The sequence below is a fragment of the Pollachius pollachius genome (genome assembly GCF_949987615.1).
Source record: "Pollachius pollachius genome assembly, chromosome: 10".
Classification (NCBI taxonomy): Eukaryota; Metazoa; Chordata; class Actinopteri; order Gadiformes; family Gadidae; genus Pollachius; species Pollachius pollachius.
Window position 1 is genome coordinate 17,935,600 of NC_136943.1, and position 25,963 is coordinate 17,961,562.

Below are 25,963 nucleotides of genomic sequence, written 5' to 3' on the forward strand. Positions count from 1 at the left end.
AATTAGCCTTGGTCAAGTATTGGTAGGGAAGAGATGAACAACAATATGATATGATATATGATATGAGGAGGAAATGGAGGGGTGGAGGGGGGGGAACATGAACAGAACAAGCACTTTGAGCATCAAAGACCACATGAGATTTATAGGGCGGCATGTCATGACATTGATAGAGTTTATAGGTTTTTAAGGTTCCAGCTTTCCGTAGATGATGTCATTACAGTTCAGCTTTTGATCCATGCTATACAGAGAAATGTTCATTACTGTGTAACACTTACACCTTGTGGACAAACAATGCAATTACAAGATATGGATTATATCCATGTTTTATATTCACATCAGATCTACGCTTTACAAGAATAGAGAGTACTGATTTGAGTGTCTTTGACGATATTTGCAACATTTAAAAAGGCAACTGTCAGCAAGCAACACGAATGTGAGACATTGTATTGAATCATACACATTCAACTTCTGGACTTCTCATGTAATGTTCCACATCTTAAATGATCCCTTGAAGTCAGAATGCTCCTCCCTGTCATTCTGATGTCCTGTGTAGGTGTTGGACCAGCATACAAGAAGGGCCTATTTAATTGCCGCAGGGTACAATAGTCATGTTTCAACTACCTTAGAAGATTTTAGACTTTTAGGCTATAAACCTCAGAAGCCTCCCAAGCCGCACAAGGGCTGCTGGCGACACAGTGACCACCAGAGTCTAACAAGCTGCAAGCACATACTTATTTACTGAAGACCATATTTAACAATGGTTGAAGCAGACAACATGAAATGGGATTCCGTTTGACTTCTGGAGTATAGCATATTCCTGAGTGAAAAGAAAGGCAATAGATGAGGGAGAAAACATTGGCCAAATTCCATTGTAACATTTTGCAATAGTGACCTGTTAGCCAGCCAGCTACTACAGGCTTTATGACAGGGAGCGCGACATTTAGAAATGATATTGTAGGGTATTACTATATTTTTTTTAATAGGGGAATAATATGTTCATGGATATGAGCTAAGAGGTTCACCAAGCTATCATTAGAGATCCAAATTGTTGTCACCGCTAGTCAAAACTGCGTTCTTTCAAATTTGGAGGGGTGTGCTGGCACCACATGACCACAGGGTAGCAGCAGTTAGTAGATATTGTAGGACCCAGACCGCTCAGAAAGCAAAGAAACATTTCAGACTGCAGCACTGTCCTGTGTGTAGCATGTATTCCAGAGATCTGGAGATGGGGAGATGAGAAAAAACAATCGGGAGGGTCTGTTATATTTATATTCTTTATTTTGTATGTGTACAGGCTTTGATTCAGCTCCAATGAGTTTGCTTTGGCCTCACAGCTAGAACCCAGACAGGCTCTTTGAAATTGATGATTTTTAATGAATAGCCTTATAGCTGTAGATTGAGAGAGAAGAGAGAGAGATACAGTGGTAAGGAAGGGGTAAGAACCCTGAGCGGCTGCAGGCGATGGACAGTTGGCACCGCCTCAGACAAGGGGTTTGGCAGACACGTATAGACACACACAGAAATGAAAGGTGCCTTCAAACACCATTACAAACCGCCTCAAACACACCATCTATTCGGGGTTTGTGGCCACACACACACACACACACACACACACACACACACACACACACACACGCACACACACACACACACACGAGGGGGAGAGAAAGTGCAAAAGACAATTACGTTGGAAGTATTTGTCTTGATTAAAGGCTCAAATCAAAAACTATCTTCACTTTGTGTGCCCAGAACAGACAGAGACAGTAACAGAGACAGAGACAGAGACTAAGTGTGTGTGTGTGTGTGTGTGTGTGTGTGTGTGTGTGTGTGTGTGTGTGTGTGTGTTACATAAAGAGAGGGAAGGAAACAAAGCCAGGCAGGGAAGAACCAAGGCTGTAGCGCCGGGTCAGGACTGAGCTGAGAGGAGCCGACACTAACCACATGGTTGTTGTAACTTGATCGGCTGACTAATGGCCGCTCCAGAGACATTCCTTCAACGTTAAGGGCTTCATCCCACAACTGCATTCAGAAGGTTTGCTGATACATATCGTTTCTGTAATAGCTTGCAGAGCTATGGCCCTCCGAGGGCTAAACCTAACCTCAGCAAGAAATAACAACAATGGGCTACTGGAGGCGTTTGAAGACCCGTCTAAAGTTAATAGCACGACAAAATAATCATATCAGCATAAAGTATGACATATCCTAGCCTCCTTTGTGCCAACTCGAATGTTGAAGGGGCATAGGACTACTGTGCATCATTACTCTGTGATTAGTAAAGTATTCTGCTTTTACCAAGAGAGACCCTGTGTTATCAAGTGTTATCAGACATAACACACTTTGCAGTCAGAGAAGACTTCTCCCTCTGCTCCGTTGAAAGGAGGTTCCAGTGGAAAGGAGGTGGGTTATGCAGTAATGTGCAGTGTTTCTTTTGTCCTTTGCTCATTGATGGTATCAGTACCATAGGCAAAAGGTAATCATGTTTGGAAGCATGTGCATGTACATACAAGTGATATTATACAACTTCCTAGTGGCTTGCATCATATGAACACAATTTCTCAATCTGTAAACGTTACTATCAGTATTAATTCAGGATTAAAAAAAGGAAATCCAATTGATTCTTACAGGAAATTGACACAGCTGATTTGAATGACATAATCCTTGGATCGTAGCGGAAACCTTTTCTGCATTAGAGGTTATTGTGGGAGTGACTGATGGGGGCTGCACACCTGTTGAGTGATCAGTGATCACAGGTTAAACCAGCCATCACCACACACACACACACACACACACTTGGGAGATCTCCTCGAAGGCTGCAGATCACCAGGCCATGTTAAGTACCAAACAATTGTGCGGTAAACCGGATTTACAACACCTCCACCATTCCTCCTTTCTGTGAAGGAGTCCAAAGAAAGTCCCCGAGCATTGACGCCATTGAACTTTGCTATGGTCATATTCATGATATGTGCGACATGCTGCGGAACATCCGGAAACCCGTCCTGTTTAAGCGATCTTGAATTAGGTCTAATTTTTCAAGTTCAGGATTGATTGTATGCGGATCTGATCTATAGGAGCATGTGTCGTCAGAATAGCCTTCCTCAGACCTTTGGTAATATCAGCCCTTTCATATGTACTATCACCTCATCTATAAAAGGCTATCCGAGGGTTATTTGTTACGAATACCATAGCCGACGATCAGCTGCCTATTAGTGAGTGAAACGCCCTATGAGAACGTCTGTTTCAATAAGACTGCATCTATAGGAGTCAATTCAACCTTAGACTGCTCAACTTTATAGTTTGGCCTCATTTCTGACCAATCATGGCATCTCTTCCCCGATTCCTTCTGGGAATCCATCCTGCCCGTCAATCACTAGTGAAAACAAGCCTTCTCGATGACGGAAATCCCAGGGAGGGAGGGAGGGAGCGAGGATTAGTTTTTAGTTGTTAGGTTCAAAACCTTGCTCTCTTCAACTCTCATTACAAAACAAACCACCTTTTAATCGAAAGCTTTTAAAGACGGTCCAGGCATCTCCATTACTCTTGTGATACGGTTGAAGTAGCAGCTGATACCAAACATCACCTGTGTCAGGCGTCTCTGTGAATGACTCAACCGTTCAGTCACACGTTTCACCCAAAAGAAGATGATGTCTCCCCTTGGTATGGTTTATCCAGCCATTTAAATAGGGTTGTCTTTAACGCCCTTCACATTTCAAAACAAAAGGGTTGAATGATGTTTGGTTAAATAGCAGAGAAGTATCCACGTCATGCATGTGCAGCACTGAACACAACAAGGTGCTGAACCTCAGGGTCATCAGTCTTTGTGTTGACAGAAATGAGTCTGGAGACCACATGTGAACCGACCAAGTGTTTTCTGCTCTGATTATGGAGAAGAAAGGCAGGAATGCTGTGAATAAAGGGATCCTCTACCAGGAGTCCAGGCTCTCCTCACAGAGCTGCTCTTTCCAGTGACCATCGTCTACTTGGAAACATGTTGAACACACCAGATATTCTGAGCGTATGAAAACACCAACATTTAGGCCAACAGCCACATTGTGCTCATTGATGATGACAACAGGCTTCTACACTAGTGACCACCACCAGGGGTCAGATAGCATCATTGATGAGCAGCTCATGGGATGAGATGGACTGAGATGTGGGTCATCAAACTATAACTGTAGACATGCAAGTGAACGTACACACACTTAAGGTCAGATGAATGTTCTGGCTGGAGACGTTAACCTCTGACAGCAGCTTCACCTCTCCTGACCGCACTCGCAGCACAAGGCGTCACCTGAGTGGACCTTACCGAGGTAGGTGATGGTGAAGCCTCTGGGCGGGTTCAGGGACCTCCGCATCCAGCCCTCCCGCAGCACCTCCAGGTGGTCCTCCTTCCCCTGGATCAGCAGGACGTGCTCGTCTATCCATCCCAGGAAGAAGGTCTCGCGCACTGCCTCTGTGACCCGCCGGCTCCACATGTGCTCGTGCGTGTTCTCCGCTTTAAAGTCCGCGAAGATCTCGTATCCGGTGTGGTGCCGCGGCAGCGCGTCGCTCTCTGACACCCCGGCGGCGCCGCCTGCCTCCCCGGCCCCGACCCGGGCCAGCACGATGGCCAGGGAGTGGGGGGCGATCTGCAGGAAAGACTCCATGGCGCGTCGCTCCTCCTCGCGGTTTCACGAGCGCACTGTGATCATGGCGGTTCCGTCACCACGCGCCGCTACGCGCAACATCAGACGTCTGTGTCGGTGCTCCTAGCTGAGGCTAGGCTATGCTAGACTGGGCGACAACAGCATAGCTCCCTGCAGCCGTGAGGCTAGCCTGCTAGCTCCCGTTAGCCGAGCATTCCTCCACCCGTCTTACCTTCGCACCACCTTCCTGCACGAGCGCGTCGCCGCTCCGCCTCGCGCCGCATCTAGTGACGCCTCTTTCCCATCCGTCCCGACCGGAAATCACAGATGACAGCGGGGGTTTGAACAGTAGATACCCCCGCCAGGTGTGTTAGCCGGCCGCTAACAGCAGCGAATGAATTCACCCGGGCGGCGGACGCAGCGCGCGGCGAGCCCCTCTCCTCATCCCCAGGTCTCACGAGACACCTGCCGCCCTGCTCTCCGTTCCGCGGGAAACAGACCGCCGCGTGGTCCTCCAGGCGGCAGAAGTGCGTCCTCCTCGAGACGCCGACTCCAGTAAAGGGACGGGTTGCGAGACGCGGGAAACGGCGGTGCCTTGAGCAGGTAGCTCGCCAGCGGAGCAGCGGGGATGCGGACGCACACAAGTCAGGTTCGCCTGTACCTTCTACTTCCGGTCAGGTCTGTCCTCCTGGCCCACTGATGTATTTTTAAGACTTGAAATTAAAGACCCATTTTATTTTTTTATTTGTATCAAACTATTTTCTACAATCCGAAAAATTATATATCTTACCTTTTAATGCTATATTAAGAGGTCATAGTGTTCATCTGACCCCGACTGCAGCCACCAACCAGCCCCCTGTAGGGACCTCATTCATCCTCCAGGTGTATCTCCTGTATCCTCCAGGTGGAACACAGTCCTGAACTAAGGGATGAGGCCGCCTGGTCCCCTGGGGTCATGACCTTTTACTCCACATGCGTCTTTTTGGTTCCGAAAATTATTATAAACTGCAGGTTCCCAGGTTTCAAAATGTCATCTCAGGTTACACATGGAGAGTTTAGTCGATGGACGATACAGTGTTTGTTTTCAAGGTTCTGTTCATTCTGACCTCTAGTGACCAGATATCATTGATATAATTCAACCATGGATGGAGATAATCGATGCCCAGAACTGCTGGTCTTCACTGGCTCTTTGTCAAACTGTGGCCTCCACTGATGCATGCAACTTAATGAAATGCCGTGATGTCTAATGTCATTTAAATCCCACTTTTGTTAAATATAATTGCTAGAAAATGCATGACATACTTGAAAGAAAGGTAATCAGTCATGGCTCATGTTAAACGAAACTATTATGACCTTTGTGAAATGTCCTCAGAAAATGTTAAAACAATTATAATTTCATAAAAGTTTCATATTTTCATACTTCTTTAACCCTGCATGTTTGTGTGGTCAGCTCCAAGCAGACACCAAGCCCACAAGGTCTCTGGACCTTCAGACCAGAGACCAGTCAGAACGACCAGTGTTTGAATCAAAAAGGCAGCACAGCGAACACTGAGTGGATTTTTTTTTTATTGAACAAACTGTAGTCAGACACATTTTCTCATCTGCATTGCTAAAGTAATAGTACAGATGTTCTTATTGTTAATCAAATATGCAATTAATATGTCATTACTAATATATGCATTAAGCATTCAATGATTATTGGTTCAGGGCAATGTTGACTGCTATAATTAGTTTATATTAAATAAACTGTCAACTAATGGCTAATCCTAAATAGGTGAGAATAAACGTTTCTCATTTTGAGATGCATCAATATTGTACCAATAGATCCACACTCAAATCATCTGGAACACGACGACAATATAACACACACACACACACACACACACACACACACACAAACACACAAAAACTGCCTTGTCCATTCAATACTTAAAATCTGTGCAAGAGCAGTGGCTAACAAAAGCCAAATAAACAAGAAATCTCCAATCAATCCTCTGTATTTGTAGTTGGACGCGGAGCGAGGGATGCGTGTCTCTTGGTGCCCGGCTGTCAGGCTGCAGCGATGTCCTGCTCTCGACCTTGGGGCTGGAGAGCAGACGGTCACCATGTCAGCAGACTGAGCAACTTCTACCAAGAATCACTTTAAAGACCTTTTCTAAGTCAACTCACTAAACTGCCAATATGTGCACCATGGGAACGTTTGTCCTGAATGCATCTCTACACTCTATTGTCCTAGTTCTGCAAATGGTTGTATGTTGTGTAGCTTATAATACAGGCAAATCAACAACTCAAACTTAAACTGTGTGTGTGTGTGTGTGTGTGTGTGTGTGTGTGTGTGTGTGTGTGCACCTTGACGAAGATGCGCTTGGGCAGGAAGCAGCGCAGCGTGTGTGTGTTGGTGGCGGGGCAGCGCGGCAGGCTGATGTTCAGCTGGGGGAGGCTCTGGTAGCCCGCCATCAGGGGGTAGTAGTTATACAGCATCTGCTGCTCTGCACCGGGCAGGATGTGGAGACGCACCTGGACACACACACACTCCCTTTCAAAAAGGTTGCTGACGCACAAGTTTGGGAATGCTAGCCCTCCACACCGAAACATTTTCATTTAATTGAACGTGAGATTCATAATATATTTCATTTTTTCTCAAGAATCAAAACACTGTAGAACAGAACCCACAACGGCTTAATAGGATTGAAACTAGGATGTTACACACAGCCACACACACACACACCAGTTTGAGGCCGGAGAACATGAAGGCATCTGAAGGCTCGATGGCCATCTCCACCTGCTGGACCAGGGCGGTCCTGTTCTCGATGTGGTAGCGCACGGGGAGGGTCTCTCGCACGCGGCCGAACGAGGGCAGCTCTGGGGAGGCGGGGTTTGAGGCACATACAGTCAGTATCTTGGATTCAGCGTGGGGAAGATGGAAAACCATATTGAGGGGACATCTCCATGATGCGTTGACATAATGAATAAAACTGCCAATGTAGACCTGGATTTCAAAGCTTGTTTGTTCTTGAGTAAGAGGACGTGCTTTGTAAGATCAGCGCATTTCCTTTATGCTATATCAAGTGTTTATTCCTAATTTTGACCATCTGGCTCTAGCTCTGCACATGTGTTTGTGCCTCAGTCAGTCAGTCAGTCAGTCAGTCAGTCAGTCAGTGGACTCTAAAGTTATGTCATAGTTGGCCCATTAGAACATGTCACTTGTCTCTTTTGTTTGTCCAGCGGACAAACAAAAATGCCTTTCCTTTATTATTAAATGTGATGTTTTCAGACATGTGCAGGATGCGTCAGTGTCCTCACCAGCGTGGATGTACAGCGGGATGTTCTCCAGGGGGATGTGGGGCAGAGGGACGGTGGTCTGGACCAGAGGAGTGTCCAGGCTAGGAGACTCCCTGAGGCAGAACAAAAGGTACCCGATCATCAGGGTCCAGCCCTCCTGATGGAGGTACCAGGCCCACCTAGACCTCATGGGGGCCTGCTGCCGTCTCATGCTATGACCCATCTATAAAGGTTAGCTTTAGAGCCCAACACCCCCGAAGAGGATATGACCCCACATAGTGCCACTTACAGTATACCGGTATGCATCCTGTTTCCTCTGTTACCTCATATGCACTGGCACGCCAAGTAGGCAAGGCAAGTTTATTAATATACCCATTCACTGTAATAACAAAGGCTTGAGTTCTGTTTTAAGGGTAATCAAGGACAATAAGGCAAAATGGCTGAATTCTCATCATGGGGAACAACAGACGGGTATTTATGTCTGCCTGTAGATGCATGGCATGCTGCCTACCTCCTCCATGAGATCACGTACTGCCCGGTGGCCACGGTGCCGTTGGCCTCAGCGCCCCGTGGGCACTGGAGGCAGAAACACTCGCTGGCACATTCCCCCGTTTGGAGAACCACTGGAGGAGGGACAAGGGATGCAGAGGAACATCTGTCGGCTACAGACGATCGCTGCCATGTGGCATTTGCATCATATCACCATCGAACTGGTGAACGTCCCTTCCCTCCCAAACGTTCTCTTTCTATCTGGCCATTGACAATCTGGACTCCCCGTACCACTCAGAGAAGAGGACCTCCCTGATTGGTCTAAAATGGAGCTTGTTTCACACACAGGCAACCATAACAGATCATCTCACAGAGCATTTATCTCACAAACAGCTGATGGATGACTCTGGCTCTCTTACAAATGACACTCAGATTCTAGCTCTTAGATCTTACCTACAGCACTGTAAACATCTTGTTAAAACATCCTATAGGGACTGATTAGGCCAATGTTTGGTGTTTTTATTCAAGCTCCCATCTATCGATACATCTAATACCCTGCCACTCTTACCAAAGCTAAAGCCACACTGGAGCGGGCTTTACCTTGCTCCAGCTGGGACTGGGGCTGGGGGGTGCAGGTCGCCATGGTGACCAGCTGGAGGGAGGAGGAGTGGAGTAGCAGGGGCCAGGGGGAGGACGACAGCAGGTCCGTCATCAGCACGAAGGGGATGTCTACCACCACGCGCTCCAGGGGCTCCAACTGGGGGGGGGGGGGAAACATCGAAACATCACCGACACAGCACGGTGCCGCCGTCATCGAGATACTAAGAGGAGGACAGTTCAATCCTCCTGCTTCTCTTTTTTAACTGCAATATCGCACTGCTTTTAAAAACTAAAAAGGAACATCAGGTGAAGAAAACGATTGAAGAGTATATTTATGTTGTAAATGGCAGATGCTATGACCCCTGTAAACAGTGTATATTCAATGTTACATATTGAGATTGGCAACCTGTTCTAAGCAGGTCTTTACTTTCGACCTGCATTTTTGCCAGAGGATTAACTGAATTGCACCCGCTGGAACGGTGACGATCTAGGGGGAACAGACTTAAACTAAGCAGACCATGATATCATACACAGGGGCTGAGTCACTAGACCATGTTACCACACAGGGGGTGATTCACTAGACCATGTTACCACACAGGGGCTGAGTCACTAGACCATGTTACCATACAGGGGGTGAGTCACTAGACCATGTTACCACACAGGGGGTGAGTCACTAGACCATGTTACCACACAGGGGCTGAGTCACTAGACCATGTTACCATACAGGGGGTGAGTCACTAAACCATGTTACCATACAGGGGGTGAGTCACTAGACCATGTTACCATACAGGGGGTGAGTCAATAGCAGACCTTGGTCGACACGAACTTGGAGGAAACATCAAAGGGCTCCACGGTCTCTATGGCGATGGTCTCATCCTGGAAAGCACCAATTCGAGGAGAGAGGAATTAACACTCAGCTCAGCAGTACTGACGACAACGTCATTACATTTTCCAACCGCCAACAGATTCCCAAACCGTCTGACCCAGGAGAACGCTGACCCCGTGTCAAGGGGCACGCAACATTTCATTGTTAAATACCTTTTCAATATTGTCGTAGAACGTAGCACATTATTGATACTTATACATACACTAATGTATGCAAAAGATTAAATCATCGAGTGTAACCGACAGATTAAATATAGGGTAAAAATTATTTCATTGGCTGGTGGCTGGTGGCCAAGACCCATGGCAGCGTTGCCGTGGTAACATTAACAGCACATGGAGGCAGAGCCTGGAGCAGGTGTGTGAGGGGAGGAGCCTGGGCCAGGTGGGTGGGGGGAGGAGCCTGGACCAGGTGTGTGGGGGGGAGGAGTCTGGACAAGGTGTCAGGGGGGAGGAGCCTGGACCTGGTGTGATGAGGGGGGAGGAGCCTGGACCTGGTGTGTTCGGGGGGAGGAGCCTGGACCAGGTGGGTGGGGGGAGGAGCCTGGACCAGGTGTCTGGGCGGAGGAGCCTGGACCTGGTGTGTTGGCGGGAGGAGCCTGGACCAGGTGTGCTGGGGGGAGGAGACCGGACCAGGTGTGTTGGGGGAGGAGCCTGGCCCAGGTGTGTTGGGGGAGGAGCCTAGACCTGGTGTGTTGGGGGGAGGAGCCTGCTGCTGTGCTCTTGACCTCTCACCTTGTGACAGTTGCAGTCGATCTCCTGTCCGTCCACACTGGTGTTGATGCTGTAGGCCACATGGAACAGGAAGACCCTTGGCCCCGTTGACACACACCTCACATACACACGCTGCTCCACCTGGGGACACACACACACATACGAAACGTGGGGCACACATAAACACACAAAACATGGGAAAAGCTGTAGTTTCACAAACTAAATCGCATTATTCAGATGAAACAGTAGACTAAGTAGAGTGTGAGTGTATTTGTATGTGTAGGTGTGGTCTCACCTTGTGGCCTGGGTTCAGATCCCCGATGGGTATATCTGGGAGCAGGGCGGGGTCGCTGGTGTCACACACCCGCCCGCGGTCCAGGGTCACATGGGTGGCCTGGCTGAGGTTTGCATCCTGACCTGAGAGAAAGAAGACAGAAGGAAGAAGAATGTAACCGTGTTCAAACCTCTCATTTTGAGACGCTGCTCTAGACATTATGCCTCATAATGTCATTAAAAGGGATTCAACTCAACAGCTACGGCTCCTTCCAGAACACCACTCAAAAACAAGAACATCATGAACCATTCCACCCATTTCCGTACCGGGCTTGAGGCCTGCGGTGAGCCGGACCTCTCTGGCCACGCCCTCCTCCTGTGATTGGATGCTGAGGGTGATGCAGTACATCTCATTGTTCAGGGCCGGGGGCTGGTGGCTGAGCTGAACAGAGATCTTGGGAACTCTGGGGATGATCCTAAACAACAAGAGCAACAGAGATAGATATTGGTATAACTTCAAGAATCAAAATGCATGCGCGTGCATGTGTGTGCGTGTGCGTGTGCGTGTGCGTGCGTGTGCGTGTGCGTGTGCGTGTGTGTGTGTGTGCCTCACATGGTGCTGTGCTGGATGGTCAGAGTGTCCCAGGCCCCCTCCTGCCGGGCCCCTGGGCCCCGGGGCCGGGCCGAGCGGCTGGCCTGCAGGGCCTCATGGGCGGAGGCAGCGTCGCCCCCCGCTCCCCTCCAGCTGAGGAACACCCAGCGGCCGCTGCCCAGCATCAGCTCAATTCCCGTCATCTACACACACACACACACACACACACACACACACTAAGCGCCAACACAGGGTGCAACAATAGCGGGCCCCCGACTGGTCCCCCAGTACAGCGTCACATTGACGTTGAAATCTTCAACCCAGTCATAGCAGTGCTTAAAACGATTTGATATTTTGACGTGTGATTAATGTAACAAAACAAGGATATATTTCTTTGGGTCTGGTTTCCTGACATTGTTTTAATGCAGTTGTATTGGTGCTCGTAGCTGGCTTGACTGACATGTGACCTTCGACCCCTCCAACCCAACAGCCGGCCACCTCGCGCTTCTCGCTCCAGGCCTCACCTCGATCTTCTTGCCCACATCTTGGGTCTTGGCTACGAAGTTGAAGCCGAAGCAGGAGGTCTGCCCAGGGGTCAGGAGCATTTTATCCTGGCCCGATGCCTCCACCACACACCACTGGTTGTAGCTCTGCACCCACAGATTAACACCGATTAGAACGACGTATTGCACCTGAGCAAGGTGCGGACAGCAGGACTTTATCATCACTAAAGCATAAAGAATCATTTAGAAGATTTTTCTTTAAAGGTTTTATTTGCGCGTGTGTGAGTGCATTTGCGTGCCTTTGTGCATGTGTACCTGGTTACTGAGGCTGACGGACAGCTTGTTGAAGCTGATCGGATGGGGACAGTCGGCCCGGAGGAAGACCTGGAGCTGGATTGGTTGGTCCACATGGAAGCTGGGAGCCAGGAAGCGGGCCTTACACTGGACTGAGGAGTCAGACAGAGAGGGGGGCGTTTGTCTCAGTTACATGATTAACGATCAGGAACTGAAGAACATTTTTTTATCCAATTGAATACTTTTTGTGGAGAGAATAATGGGGGAGGATTTCATTTATTTTATACATGCAAGTATCACAATTGTATTATTTCTCTTTATTTAGTCTTTAAGCCAGGATGTCAACATAAAGGAAGCTTCTACCGACCTGCAGAGGGCGCTATAGTGGATGAGCTGTAATCAATTCAGATCAGAAACTCATTCTGTTCTGTTGGGCCAGATCCACTTAGGAAATAGCATCAGACCTTCTACAACTTAAACCCATTGCAACATCGTATCTCACTGTCCGCACAGCCCAAGCATCTACGCAGAATCCCAATGCATTTCATGTGGGCCCTCAGAAGTCCGACCCTGGGGGGCCGTCCCGATGTGTGACTCACTGAAGGGGACGTAGTCCTGGACCTCGATGCTGAACTCGTTGGAGCCCGACAGCGCCATGCGGTCCCTCCAGAGCCCGGCGGCAGCACTGGACCCGCTGGGCTCACAGTCCGGCTCTGCATCCGGGACCTCGTTCTGGAGCAGCAGGGTTCTCGTGTTACGCGAGGAAACACAAGGAGCATCTCCATCTTTGCTAGAACCCCGGCCTATTGTCCTGTGGTTCCTTAGCTACATCTACCGGGCCTCAGACACTAGCTCTACGCCCGTTTCCCTGCAGTCAGCCAGCAGTGACAGACCCTTTGAGGACACTATGGCGTCAGTGTTTAAAGTCTGTTGCAGGGATGGGGCGCGTTCCATCTACGTTTACCTTCAGGACTTTGAAGAGGTTCTTCTCTATCCGGGACTTCTGCTCCTCCTTCAAGGTGGAGGCTGGTGGAGAGGGAGACACAAGCATCACTCACCCCGTGTGGCGGTACCGATCTGGATGGGTGACTGCATATGCATGCTGTATTCATCTATCACCCTGTGTGTGAGGGCAGGACGGTCTAGACGTCTAGACCGTCCTGCCCTCACACACAGGGTTATAGATGAATACAGCATCACGTTCAGCTCACATCCCTATGGTTCATGTTTGACCGGAATGGGGTTCAAAACATCGAACACAGTACCGTAGTCAACTCATTGTGTGCGCGTGCGTGCGTGCGTGTGTGTGTACCTCTGGCGTGTGTGTATGTCTACCTCTGCTGTGTGTGCGTAGCTCTGCCGTATATGTGTGTGTGTGTGTGTACCTCTGCCTTGTGTTTGTTTGTGTGTGTGTTTGTCCCTCTGCCATGTGTTTACCTCCGGCGCGTGTGTGTACGTGTACCTCTGCCGTTTGTGTGTGCGCGCGTGCGTGCATACCTCTGCCTTGTGTGTGTGTGTACACGTGTACCTCTACCGTGTGTGTGTACCTCTGCCGTGTGTGTGTGTGTGTATACACGTGTACCTCTGCCGTTTGTGTGTGCGAGTGAGTGAGTGAGTGAGTGAGTGAGTGAGTGAGTGAGTGAGTGTGTGCACGCGTGCGTGCATACCTCTGCCTTGTGTGTGTGTGTGTATACACGTGTACCCCTACCGTGTGTGTGTACTGGTGTGTGTGTGTGTACGTGCTCGGGGTGCACCTCTGCCCAGCAGCTCCATGCAGTAGGCCATGTAGTCCTTGACGTTGGCCATCAGGTAGGCGCAGCGCAGCGCCGTGCTGAGGATGGACGTCAGCAGGGCCCACCAGCGCTCTGTGCGGTAGTCACACATCACGTAGTCCAGGAGCCTTGGACACACACACACACACACTTTATTGATTCCTGAAGTTGATCCATTCGATTCACACACACAAAATGACACACAATAAATCGTACATGTCATGAGTAAATATATGCCACATGTTTTTGGCATGTAATGACTTACTTGAGGGCTTTAGTGTAGTCTTTAGCATGGTAGTACTCCTCCCCCATTTGGACCACTAAAAAACACAGTGGGGATCATTTAAATGACGTGAAAAAGCCTTGATTACAGTAACTTGAGCAGTTGTAATAAGTTACTTTACACCCCTGGTGGGTTTCAAGTGACTTAGGGTTCACTCGTGAAAAGAGTTGCTGTTGTTGAATCGTAGAATCGTTACATAATCATGCCTGCTACTTGCCCGATAGTCAGGCGACAATAGAGGCCAATTACAAGTTTGAGATGGAAAACAACCATAGTCAATGGCAGAGTGGATGAGTCAAAAGGTAAGGTCCTGACTGAGGCCCTTGGGGTCTGGAGACGTAGCGGGGCGAGGGCCCCGGGGTCTGAAGAAGTGGCCAGCCGAGGGCCCATAGTCCTGAGGCCCCGGGGTCTGAAGAAGTGGCCAGCCGAGGGCCCATAGTCCTGAGGCCCCGGGGTCTGAAGAAGTGGCCAGCCGAGGGCCCATAGTCCTGAGGCCCCGGGGTCTGAAGAAGTGGCCAGCCGAGGGCCCATAGTCCTGAGGCCCCGGGGTCTGATGAAGTGGCCAGCCGAGGGCCCATAGTCCTGAGGCCCCGGGATCCGGAGGCCCCGGGTTCTGAGGACGTGGCGGGCCGAGGGCCCCTACTCACTGAGGTGGCTCTTCATCCGGGGACACTTGTACTTCTTAAACTGGGCCACAGCGTTGCTGAGGAGCGCAATGATCAACTCCTGCAGGGAAACAGACGCAGTGTAAGAGACAGACACACAGACACACAGGCAGACATGCTGACAGACAAACACAGGGAAAGTAGAGTGTGCACCCGGATTAGGGTGAAAGGTTATCGCTCTCTGTGTGATCCAAGAGGCTGACGACTGCTTCAGGTTCCTGTAGATACAGTGGGGCAAAAAAGTATTTAGTCAGCCTCCAATTGTGCAAGTTCTCCCACTTAAAAAGACGAGAGAGGCCTGTAATTTTCATCATAGGTATACCTCAGCTATGAGAGACAAAACGAAAAAAAAAAAATCTAGAAAATCACATTGTCTGATTTTTAAAGAATTTATTTGCAAATTATGGTGGAAAATAAGTATTTGGTCAATAACAAAAGGTCATCTCAATACTTTGTTACATGCCCTTTGTTGGCAATGACAGAGGTCAAACGTTTTCAGTAAGTCTTTACAAGGTTTTCACACTGCTGCTGGTATTTTGGCCCATTCCTCCATTCAGATCTCCTCTAGAGCAGTGATGTTTTTGGGCCACACGGATTTTCAACTCCCTCCAAAGATTTTCTATGGAGTTGAGATCTGGAGACTGGCTAGGCCACTCCAGGACCTTGAAATGCTTCTTACGAAGCCACTCCTTCGTTGCCCGGGCGGTGTGTTTGGGGTCATTGTCATGCTGAAAGACCCAGCCACGTTTCATCTTCAGTGCCCTTGCTGATGGAAGGAGGTTTTCACTCAAAATCTCACAATACATGGCCCCATTCATTCTTTCCGTCATACGGATAAGACGTGCTGGTCCCTTGGCAGAAAAACAGCCCCAAAGCATGATGTTTCCACCCCCATGCTTCACTGTAGGTATGGTGTTCTTTGGATGCAACTCAGCATTCTTTCTCCTCCAAACACGACGAGTTGAGTTTTTACCAAAAAGTTATATTTTGGTTTCATCTGACCATATGACATTCTCCCAATCCTGTTCTGGATCATCCAAATGCTCTCTAGCAAACTTCAAACGGGCCCGGACATGCACTGGCTTTAGCAGGGGGACACGTCTGGCACTGCAGGATTTGAGTCCCTGGCGGCGTAGTGTGTTAGTGATGGTAGCCTTTGTTACTTTGGTCCCAGCTCTCTGGAGGTCATTCACTAGGTCCCCCCGTGTGGTTCTGGGATTTTTGTTCACCGTTCTTGTGATCATTTTGACCCCACAGGGTGAGATCTTGCGTGGAGCCCCAGATCGAGGGAGATTATCAGTGGTCTTGTATGTATTCCATTTCCTAATAATTGCTCCCACAGTTGATTTCTTCACACCAAGCTGCTTACCTATTGCAGATTCAGACATCCCAGCCTGGTGCAGGTCTACAATTGTGTTTCTGGTGTCCTTTGACAGCTCTTTGGTCTTGGTCATAGTGGAGTTTGGAGTGTGACTGTTTGAGGTTGTGGACAGGTGTCTTTTATACTGATAAGGAGTTCAAACAGGTGCCATTAATACAGGTAACAAGTGGAGGACAGAGGAGCCTCTTAAAGAAGAAGTTACAGGTCTGTGACAGCCAGAAATCTTGCTGGATTGTAGTTGACCAAATACTTATTTTCCACCATAATTTGCAAATAAATTCTTAAAAAAATCAGACAATGTGATTTTCTGGATTTTTTTTTTCATTTTGTCTCTCATAGCTGAGGTTTACCTATGATGAAAATTACAGGCCTCTCTCGTCTTTTTAAGTGGGAGAACTTGCACAATTGCTGGCTGACTAAATACTTTTTTGCCCCACTGTATATACGGACCGGTACCAACAGCTGTAGTTGAGCAGTTATTATAGCATTATTAATTGTCTGCGGTCCAAAATGTACATTGTCTTTTTATGTGTAATTGTGTGTGCTTTTGTGCATGCATGTGTGTGCACACAGACATACTGAATGGGGGACGTCTCTCTCTTTGATCTGAAGGGCCAGTATTCCCGTCCTCTCTTTCTCTGGGTCCGGTGGATCGATACCTGGGGACGGCAGGGAACCAATAACAGCAGAGGTTACACTCCACCAACTAGGGTCTCAACAGCCCGGTGCAACACCAAGTTGCAGCAGCTGCACACTCACCATCTCTCTCTTAGCTGGTACAAGAAAGCAACGGAAAAGCAATCAACTTATCCGAACAATATACTGTAGCAGGTGGTAAACATAAAATATTGCTAATAAAGTTAATAGTATCGTTTTTTTTGTCTTATTACTTTTTCAAAGTAATAACAAAGTACTAACAATATGTTCAACGTGGAACTGGCATCACCTTTCCAATGTGTTTCAATCTAACATATTAGCTTGGATGCCAGCGTGTGTATATGTGTATGTGTATGTGTCTCTGTCTTTACTCTGGTGTCCTTGTCTCCAGGGTCTCTGGCCGTAGAAGTCCAGCCCCCCCGTGGGCGTGTCCAGGGGGTCAGGGATGGGACAGATGGCCCCAGCCTGCCAACCAACCAGAGGCCACCGCATAAACACACTTTGCTAATTGACACTGAGACAAACTAGTAGCAAGTGAGGAAGCAAATCAAATACACTAGAAAAGGCACTTTTCCCTTTGTCCCAGTCCAAAGATAGAGGGAATACATTTTCTTTATTTCTTTCTTTCTTGATTTTTATTTTAACCTCATCATTGTACATTTTAGCAGTAGTTCTATACCATCTGAATGGGCCTCTCAAATAATATTTCTGTTGAAAGAAAAATTTGTGGAAAACATATTTGTACCAAAGGCTGTGCGACGACTCAGAAAACCTAAAATAAAGGAACTTCTATTGTAATGAGGCATCATAGTGGTAGACTGGCAGCAACAGCAGTAGGCTGGTGGTACCTGACAGAGCTGCTGAGCAGTGAGCTTGCGGTCCTGGCTGTAGCAGGCAGCCTGCTGGTAATAGAAGCCGGGGTTCTGGGTCTGGATGGCTGTCAGGCCCAGCTTGATGGCCTCATCAAACAGCTCCCCAAAGGACTGGAACCTATGCAGACACAAAGGTGAGGGGAACAAAGATGCAATGAGAAAAAATAAATCAGCAAGAGTTAGATTTGGACTATGATTTAGACTATATTAAATGGTACACTATCCCTCTACATAATAAAATAAAAGGGTTCCGTTGCACAGTCTTCCTATCTCCAGTTTTAGTTTTTCTCGTCAATGCGGACTCCCACATTAAACATGTAAACGAGAGAAGGACAGACGAGGGGCTCACTGTTTGGACATCCAGGCTGTGTGTTCGAAGGCCAGGTCAGCGCTGCCCATCTTCTTCTTGCACAGGTCGATGTGCTTCCTGAACTGGGCGATGGCATCCAGTGGGGTGTTGTGCTGGAAGCACAGTCGACAGATCTGCAGGGAACAGTAGTGTGTGTTAAATACACCTGGTATGGTGGTACGGTGAGATTGAACAAAGCTGATCGGGTTATACCTTGTAGTTGATAAATCCAGCCATTGTTTTGATCTCCAACATGTTAGTCTCGTGGGCTCGAAGCTCATGGACCAGGCTGTATGCCGTCCTGTAGTATCTACACACAAACATACGCAGAAACACAACACAAATTAGCATGTGCAAATTAGAAGTGGTTGAATTTGAGCCAAATTTTTCCTTCGGCACCGTCCCACCACAGGCAAAAACGTTGTGGACGGTTTGTTTTGGACTTACTTGAGTGCATTCTGGGTGTCCTGTTTGAGTTCGCTGAAGAAGGCGATCTTGAACTGGTGTCTGACAAACAGCAGCTATGCAAAAGGAATGGAGAAGAAACGTACATTTTAACCCAATATTAGTGAGAAGAACTGTGGTCCGTTCTATTGAGAAATAAAACCGTGGGTTCCCCTGCCACTTAAAAGGTGCTGAACGCAAGAGTTGAGTTGGAAAGAAAGAAAGAGGTAGAGAAAAGGGAAAAGCAGAATAGAACTTTGAAAGAGTTTTGAAACGAACAACCAAAAAGACGTCTTCTCTCTATTTGCTCTTCTTTCCCAACATTTCTTCACCTAAAAAAATTGCACCTATGAAAAGGTTGCATTTCACACACCTAGGATTGACAGGAAACATGAAATCCCCAAACCGTTCTGGAAAGAGTTTTCCTGAATGGTCAGAAATGAGCCGACCCAAGGTATTCTAAAAGGTGCTCTTGAACCGTACCAGAGCACCTTATGAAACACAACTTTTGAGCATGTATACGTGAGAAGCCTCTAATCTCTGGAGCCCAACCTGGTGTGTGGTCTTGTTCAGGAACTCCTTGTGGGACTTGACTCTGCGGATCTCTGTGTAGTAGTACGTCTGTGCGTGTTCGTAGAAGGCGTTCTCCAACCTGACCACCAGAGGGCATATGTGCTTTAGGAAATTGTGATATTTGGTTTAACAGATATATGTGCCATTATGTAAAACATCAGATTTAGTTGGAAAACATTGGTACTAAACTTCTTACACATTTTTTGTCAAATGTATTGAGATTTCAAGGTCTCCATAACATCATATTCAAGACATCTATTGCTGTTCTAATCTTGTTGTGTTGGTTCTTGCCAAGGAGGAAATAGATGGTGCTTCAGCGGTGGTACGATAGAGGGTACCTGATTATGTAGCCCACCAGGTGGTCTGTGTGAGGCAGGACAAACAGGCTCTTTCCAGACAGGTCACAGGCGTTACAAAGAGATGATGCCCTCTCGGATGCTACCAAGTCCTCTCCTGGAAAAACAAACAAAGAATTTATAATAGGACATACATTGCCATCATAAAGTTGATCCCAAAGCTGTGTTACCTCTTCCAATGTGTATACAGTGGAAACAAAGTAATGCTGCGCAAAAGATGACAGTACAATTTTATATCTAAAAACAAAATGTATGTAACACGTGTACGGAGTAATTGGAGGGCAGGGGCTTAAATTCATCTGGCTTTAAGATGACCAAGATACCAACAAAAAGTCACTCCATGGATGGCTGCACTCACCAGGGGGCAAAGGGGTTTTCTTCTGGATCAGAACGACTGCAACTTTCGTATTCCTTCCTTGTAGACTGGTCCTAGAGAAATTGTAAAATTTGTTAGAAACCTGTCCGGTTACATCAAGAAATGGGTCGGATAAATTGGAGAAATTCTTCTCATGCTTCTCCAATACCAGTCAATGCATTGCAAAGTGTTTGATTGTTATTTTACGACAATTAGAAAGTAAAACCCCATGGGGAGACAGAGCGACAGTGAAGACACACACCTGACTATCTCTACTTTAGTGGCACACTCGGACTGTTTCTCCTTCCACTGCGGGTCGTCCCAGTCCAGCTCGTAGAACAGCACCACCAGGGCGGGCACCAGGTTCAGGTGCTTGTTCATCCAGCCCGTCTTCAGGATGCCTTTGGGGATGTACCACTCATAAGAGGTTCTCTGGAGCGCAGGAAGACGTGTGAGGGCACGAGAGGGATTAGAGTGAGAGACGGGGAACAACACGAGAAAGAAACGTATCCAAACAGTGCCATGTATTTTTAAAGGGCACCTATTTCACCCCCGGGTGGGAGTGTGATCAGCCAATACGAGCCGTTTCAAATCTTCCCTCCCCTGTGACATAGTGCCATCACAGGTGGGAGTGTCCACCTTGATGGATGATAGATAAATAAGCCTATCAGTTGCCATAGTCCAATGCATGTCTGGCTGGACACTCCCACTTGTGACGTCACTATGCCACAGGGCAGTGAAGATTACAAAGTCGCAGGAAATACCTACTCACAATCATACCTAGTGGTAAAATAGGGTCCCTTTTAGATTTCTGGCTATTTATTTTTACACATATTTTGTCTACTTTCTGCTTCCATTTTTGATTCATTCATCTCAATAAAACAAATCTACTTGAACTGTTGATGCATTGCATCGATTCATAACCAATACACATTCTGCTCGCCCTACTCTTTCTGTGGATATAGTGGATAAGTTATCAGCCCCTGACATACCTTTATTCTATCCCACTTCTAAGTCTGTCTTCTAAATCAGAAGACAGACTGTGCAGCAGCAGAACGGTCCTGCCTACCTTGGTGCGACACTTGGGGTACTCGTGGTCCCCGGCGAGGACCTTGAAGGAGATGGGGACCCGGTCGGCGCGGCGGTTGGCGCAGAAGGCGTCCCAGATGGCGCGGTGCACGGCGTTGTAGGTCACGTCCAGGCCGGTCAGCGCCACGAAGGCCATGGGCCGACAGCACAGCTCCGGGGGGAGCTCCCACTGGGACCCCGACATCACTACAGATCAAGAGGCTCAGCTGGGGGAGGAACAGAAGGGGGACTTCATCCCTGAAGCACATTGATCTTCACCTCATGATTGCAATATGCTTCATTTGGAAACAAGTAAGGAATCAAATAGGGTGATTTTGATGCGTCTGTGAATATTAAACTCATTGCCCTCCTCTTTGCTACTGTTAACAATCGGAGTAAAAACAAAACAATATACCGGAACTCCCCCATTATCCTTCGATTCCTCCTTATACTATCCTAATCGTAGTTATTCTTCAACCAGTCACATTACTCACTTTTGTTTTCACAGTAGCTAATCCACCAACAATAGCATATGAACAATTGGTCTACATGGTCTTTCTGTTTTACATTATTAAATAATAAGCGTAACATGAGTTCTGACATCTATGTGGACTCATTCTGCCTCAGGCATCGGGCTCTACCGGCATGGTCTAATGTAATGGGTTGTATCCTAGTAGTTGTGTCCCTTGGTCCAACAGCTGGGCTATACGAACAGAGGACGTTTGTAAACATCTGCATGGAGTGTTGATAGTCCAGCCGGTGCCGGTGCCGGTGCGTGCGTGCGTGCGTGCGTGCGTGCGTGCGTGCGTGTGTGTGCGCGCGCGGAATCTAAACAGCTTATATGTCATCGCCTGGCATTAGAGCATGTCACTTGTCTCTTTCGTTTGTCCAGCGGTCTCATGCATTGTACTTCGATATTAAATGTGACGATTTAAGATATGTGCAGGATGTGTCAATAAACCAGCTGTAAGGGCTAACGCTAGCAGATAGCTGGTGACATGTTACCGTCTGCTGTCGTGCACTTGGGTGACACCGGTTCCTATTAACATCACAAAGCAGAACATGTCATATAAAAGCAACGATAAAGAAGTACACCGTACCTTAAAACATGTCAGGACCAAGCCTGTCAAAACACTGCAGTTAACGACTAGCTGCTGTAGCAACAGCGAAGCTAGATGAGTTTAATGCCGCCTTCAAAACAGCTCGGAGGTTCGGAGCCCTTACGTGTCTTTACGTAAACATTACCTTCTTCCGGAATGGGAGCGTTCAGGAAACGCCCCTCAGAATTGCGTAGTCTATGATATAAAACCGGAAAAACAGATCGTTTGTGAGACTAGAATTCATAACTTCTTTAATAGGTCCATTTCATAACCATGTTCATGATGCAAATGTTAGAACGGGTGTTAAGTTCGCCCCTTAGTGCTTCCTGCAAGTTCACTTTAGTCATTCAATAAAATGGGCAGCCATTGTTACGAAGTAAACTTGAAGGACTGGGGTAGCTCTACTTCCGCACCAAACTCCGGGCGAAAACTCCGACCCAACAGAGTGTTTAAAGCACTAAACTCCGAGCTGAAGGTCCGAACCTCCGAAACGCCCGGACATTCCGAGTGTTTTGAAGGCGGCATAACCTGCGATGTGGGTTTGGTTCTGAGTGAAGCCCCTTAGCATGCTGGGAAATGTAGTCCTGAACAGCGCATCTGACCTGGGGCCTAACGGAGGAAGATAACATCAACAGCTACAAACAGACAGACTCGCTCGGAGCGTTGTGGCTGTCACGAGGGACTACACATGCCGCCTTCAAAACACTCGGAGTTTCCGGGAGGTTTGGAGATTCGGACCTTATGCGGCCTTCAATGCAGCTCGGAGGTTCGGGAGCTCTTACGTGTTTTTACGTAAACATGCCTTCTTCCGGAATAAGAGTTTTCAGGAAACTCCCATCAGAAGTTTACAGGCTATGACATAAAACCGAAAAAACAGATCGTCCTTGAGCCTAGATATCAAAACAACCACAAGTATGGATTCCCACATGGACCCTTTTGCGCTTCTTTGCTGAATCAATTAGAACTGCTTGCGATGGTTGAACATGAGCGAGAATTTATCAGGTGATATTTATAATTGTAAGCTATAATGTATCGTATTGCAAGTGTAAGAATGGGTGTTAAGTTCGCCTCTAGTGCTTGCTGCAATTTCACCTTAGCCTATCAATGAATTGAGCAACCATTGTTGTGACGTGATCTCTGAGGACTCGGGATGCTTTACTTCCGCACGAAACTCCAAGCGAAATATCCGACCCAACAGTGTTCAAAGCACTTTCCTCCTAGCTAAAGGTCCGAACCTCCGAAACTCCCGGAAACCCTGATCTTTTTGAAGGCGGCCACCGAGTTCAGTAATGACGCTCTCAACAAAAATGGCAGCGCCTGTAAAGAGATTTATTTTCATTGTATTTGTACCACATTGGTCATTTTAATGTCGATTTTAAATGCTCTTACACACTTGATTACATTGCTACTTTATTCCGGTCACCAATGTATGCATTGTATGTAGTGGTGCAACGGTTCACGGGTTACCCGTGATCCGTACGGATCAACCCCCACGGTTCGGGACGCAAGTGATCCGCGGATCGGCTGATAAAAAAAAAAGTTGTGCGTTCACGTGATCATCGCATGTTTAAAGGACTATTCCGGTATTTACAACATCATCAAGTAGCGTAGCGAAATACAGTTTCTGTCATGTTTTATTTGGCGTTCCGTAAATCCCATTGAAACGGAAACCGGAAGCGGAAATGTTTATGTTTGGTTGTAGTCTTTTCGCTTGGTTCTCCGTATCAACAGTAGGGCTAGAACCGAGCGAAAAGACTACAACCAACCCCCCTTGCAATGAGCAATGAGTCTTCCAACCGAAATCAACGGATTTACAAAATGCCAAATAAAATACGACAGAAACTGTATTTCGCTACCATACTTGATGAAAAAAAAGATGAGGATGTCTGCATTGCCTGGGGAGAGTGTAGACTCTAAACTCTGCCCAGGCAATGCAGACATCCTGAATTTAATTCAGGATTATTTACTATCGATGTTAAAAAGAAGAAGGAATAATGCCTTAGGTTGCAATTCTTTTAAATATTGACTATGTTTAAAGGAAATAGGATTATTGCCTCATTTTTCACTTTATTTAGTTTTTACACATTTGAAGAATTATTTAAAGTCACATTTGTCTTGTTATCTTTTTTATTGTTGTTGGTCCGAAAATGATCCGACCCGTGACTCAAAAACCGTGACACGATCCGAACCGTGAGTTTTGTGATCCGTTGCACCCCTAATTGTATGCATTGTATGGCCTTACTGCGGGTGCAATAAAATGTAATGTGTTCGTTTTTTGAGCTGGTTTGCTAAAGAGGGGAATGTATTTAACAATCAACAACGAATAGCCAATTTCATGACACAACCACAAAGACAAACGGGAACGCTGTAAGTGCACCGAGACCCAAAATGACGAGTGCAACCCTGAACGCCGTGGGGCTCTACGAATTAGAGTTGTGACGTTCACCAACGAACCAAATCTATTGAACGGCTCTTTAACATGAATGATGGGAACCGAGTCGCAGTGGTGCGCCGTTCTTTTTATTTTTCGTTCTTTTCTTTTTTTTGTATCGCTGTCACGTTCACAGCATGCGCACACAAGCTCCTCCTCCTACTCCTCGGAGACGAGAGCATGCAGAGTGCACTCGTGGTGGAAACGCGTTTGTTTGTTTCACGTGAGTGCGTCCGAGGCGGAGGCAGAGTACTGCAACTATGAGCCAAAGAAAGCGCAGCAGCATCTCTTTCTAAAAATACTGTTAACTAAGATTTGCACTAATGTTACAAAGGACAGTTCAGGAGTCCTCTGCAGTGATATACTTGAAAGAAACTTTTTTTTTTTTACGTTTTTCTATTTTAATATATTTCTTATTAAGTATATTTTTGCATGGAAGTTCATTGTTCATTGCCTGCTTAGTTTTTATTGTGCTAAAATTAAAAAGATGATACATGAAGTTAAAAGAGCTGTATTTACTCTTCGACACATTGTATACAAAGATCCAAAATAGTGATCTGTGTCAAAGCAGAGGGATATAGCACCACCTTATGGAATGTTTACAATGAATGCAGATCAGAAATTAAAATCTAGTCCACACATGTTAAATTAAATTAGAATCAATATTTAAAATATATCAAACTCAGATATCCGATGTCTAAGTCTGAATAATTCTGATCCAAATCGTACCCTATCATTCCTCCCAGTGATTATTTCCCAGATAAAAAGGGTTACCACTAGGCTAGCTTCTTAAAAATAAATGAATGAGCCAGTCTTTTGAACGGCTCTTTGAAAAGAACGGCTCCTCAAGATCCGGCTCCCTTCAAAGAGTCATAAATCCCATCTCTACTACGAATAGTCAAAACTCCTATCCTTCATGCCTCCTTTCCTTAACCTTTGTGGAAAATGTCATCGGGTCAAGGAGAGAATTGTGCACATAATGTTATACATTTTGATTATAGAGCGCAACAGTGACCGCCCTCTTTTTGAACTGCTCTGTTAATGGAAGTAAATTTGCCATTCATTTTTTCCATTGACTTTTCGTAAAATCGTGATATAAAGAGTTTTAAGAATGGAACCAAGCCAATCATTCGTCACGGTAGTCGTATCCGTCAAACATTTGTTTTGGAGCAATTAGGAAAATGCAATACAAAGCAAAGGTACGAGACTGTGTACATTCCTTTTTGTCAACGAGTGAAGGAACTATTCATCCCATAAACCGTTGCAGCAACTTGCATCTTATAACCTTTGTCATTATCATATTGTTTATATTGTTAATACAAGTTGTGTCATATATTCTGTGTATGTGTGTGTGTATGTTAGTGATCATATAGTGCATAGCGTTGTGATCTACATGGTACGTTCCG

The 25,963-nt window shown here is 46.8% G+C and overlaps 2 protein-coding genes across 3 annotated transcripts in view; both read right to left on the reverse strand.

Moving 5' to 3' along the window:
• The window catches only part of LOC307081169 (storkhead-box protein 2-like), a 49,444-nt gene extending 44,192 nt beyond the window's left edge, over positions 1–5,252 (reverse strand). Inside the window, exon 1 of the mRNA XM_079744249.1 lies at positions 4,304–5,252. Within this exon, the coding sequence (XP_079600375.1) occupies positions 4,304–4,643 (340 nt within the window). The 5' untranslated portion in view covers positions 4,644–5,252. The remainder of the gene's footprint in view (positions 1–4,303) is intronic.
• A 928-nt stretch (positions 5,253–6,180) lies between these two features.
• Positions 6,181–22,250, reverse strand: trappc11 (trafficking protein particle complex subunit 11). Of its 2 annotated transcripts, none has more exons than XM_079745228.1 (30): positions 22,127–22,250; positions 21,028–21,253; positions 20,221–20,390; positions 19,962–20,026; positions 19,586–19,700; positions 19,227–19,326; positions 18,678–18,751; positions 18,444–18,540; positions 18,231–18,364; positions 17,858–17,999; positions 17,381–17,474; positions 16,932–17,011; positions 14,954–15,032; positions 14,289–14,343; positions 14,006–14,151; positions 13,216–13,277; positions 12,851–12,983; positions 12,273–12,403; positions 11,979–12,104; positions 11,476–11,657; positions 11,190–11,338; positions 10,885–11,006; positions 10,611–10,730; positions 9,804–9,869; positions 8,994–9,150; positions 8,416–8,527; positions 7,926–8,017; positions 7,351–7,484; positions 6,972–7,139; positions 6,181–6,707 (listed from the first exon to the last, which is right to left on the reverse strand). In XM_079745228.1, the coding sequence occupies exons 2-30, from the start codon at positions 21,229–21,231 to the stop codon at positions 6,672–6,674; spliced, it is 3,345 nt and encodes a 1,114-aa protein (XP_079601354.1). In that variant the 5' UTR covers positions 21,232–21,253; positions 22,127–22,250; the 3' UTR covers positions 6,181–6,671. The 2 variants fall into 2 exon arrangements, with proteins under 2 accessions (XP_079601354.1, XP_079601353.1); XM_079745227.1 differs by having other exon boundaries at positions 19,962–20,032.
• Positions 22,251–25,963: the final 3,713 nt, after the last annotated feature.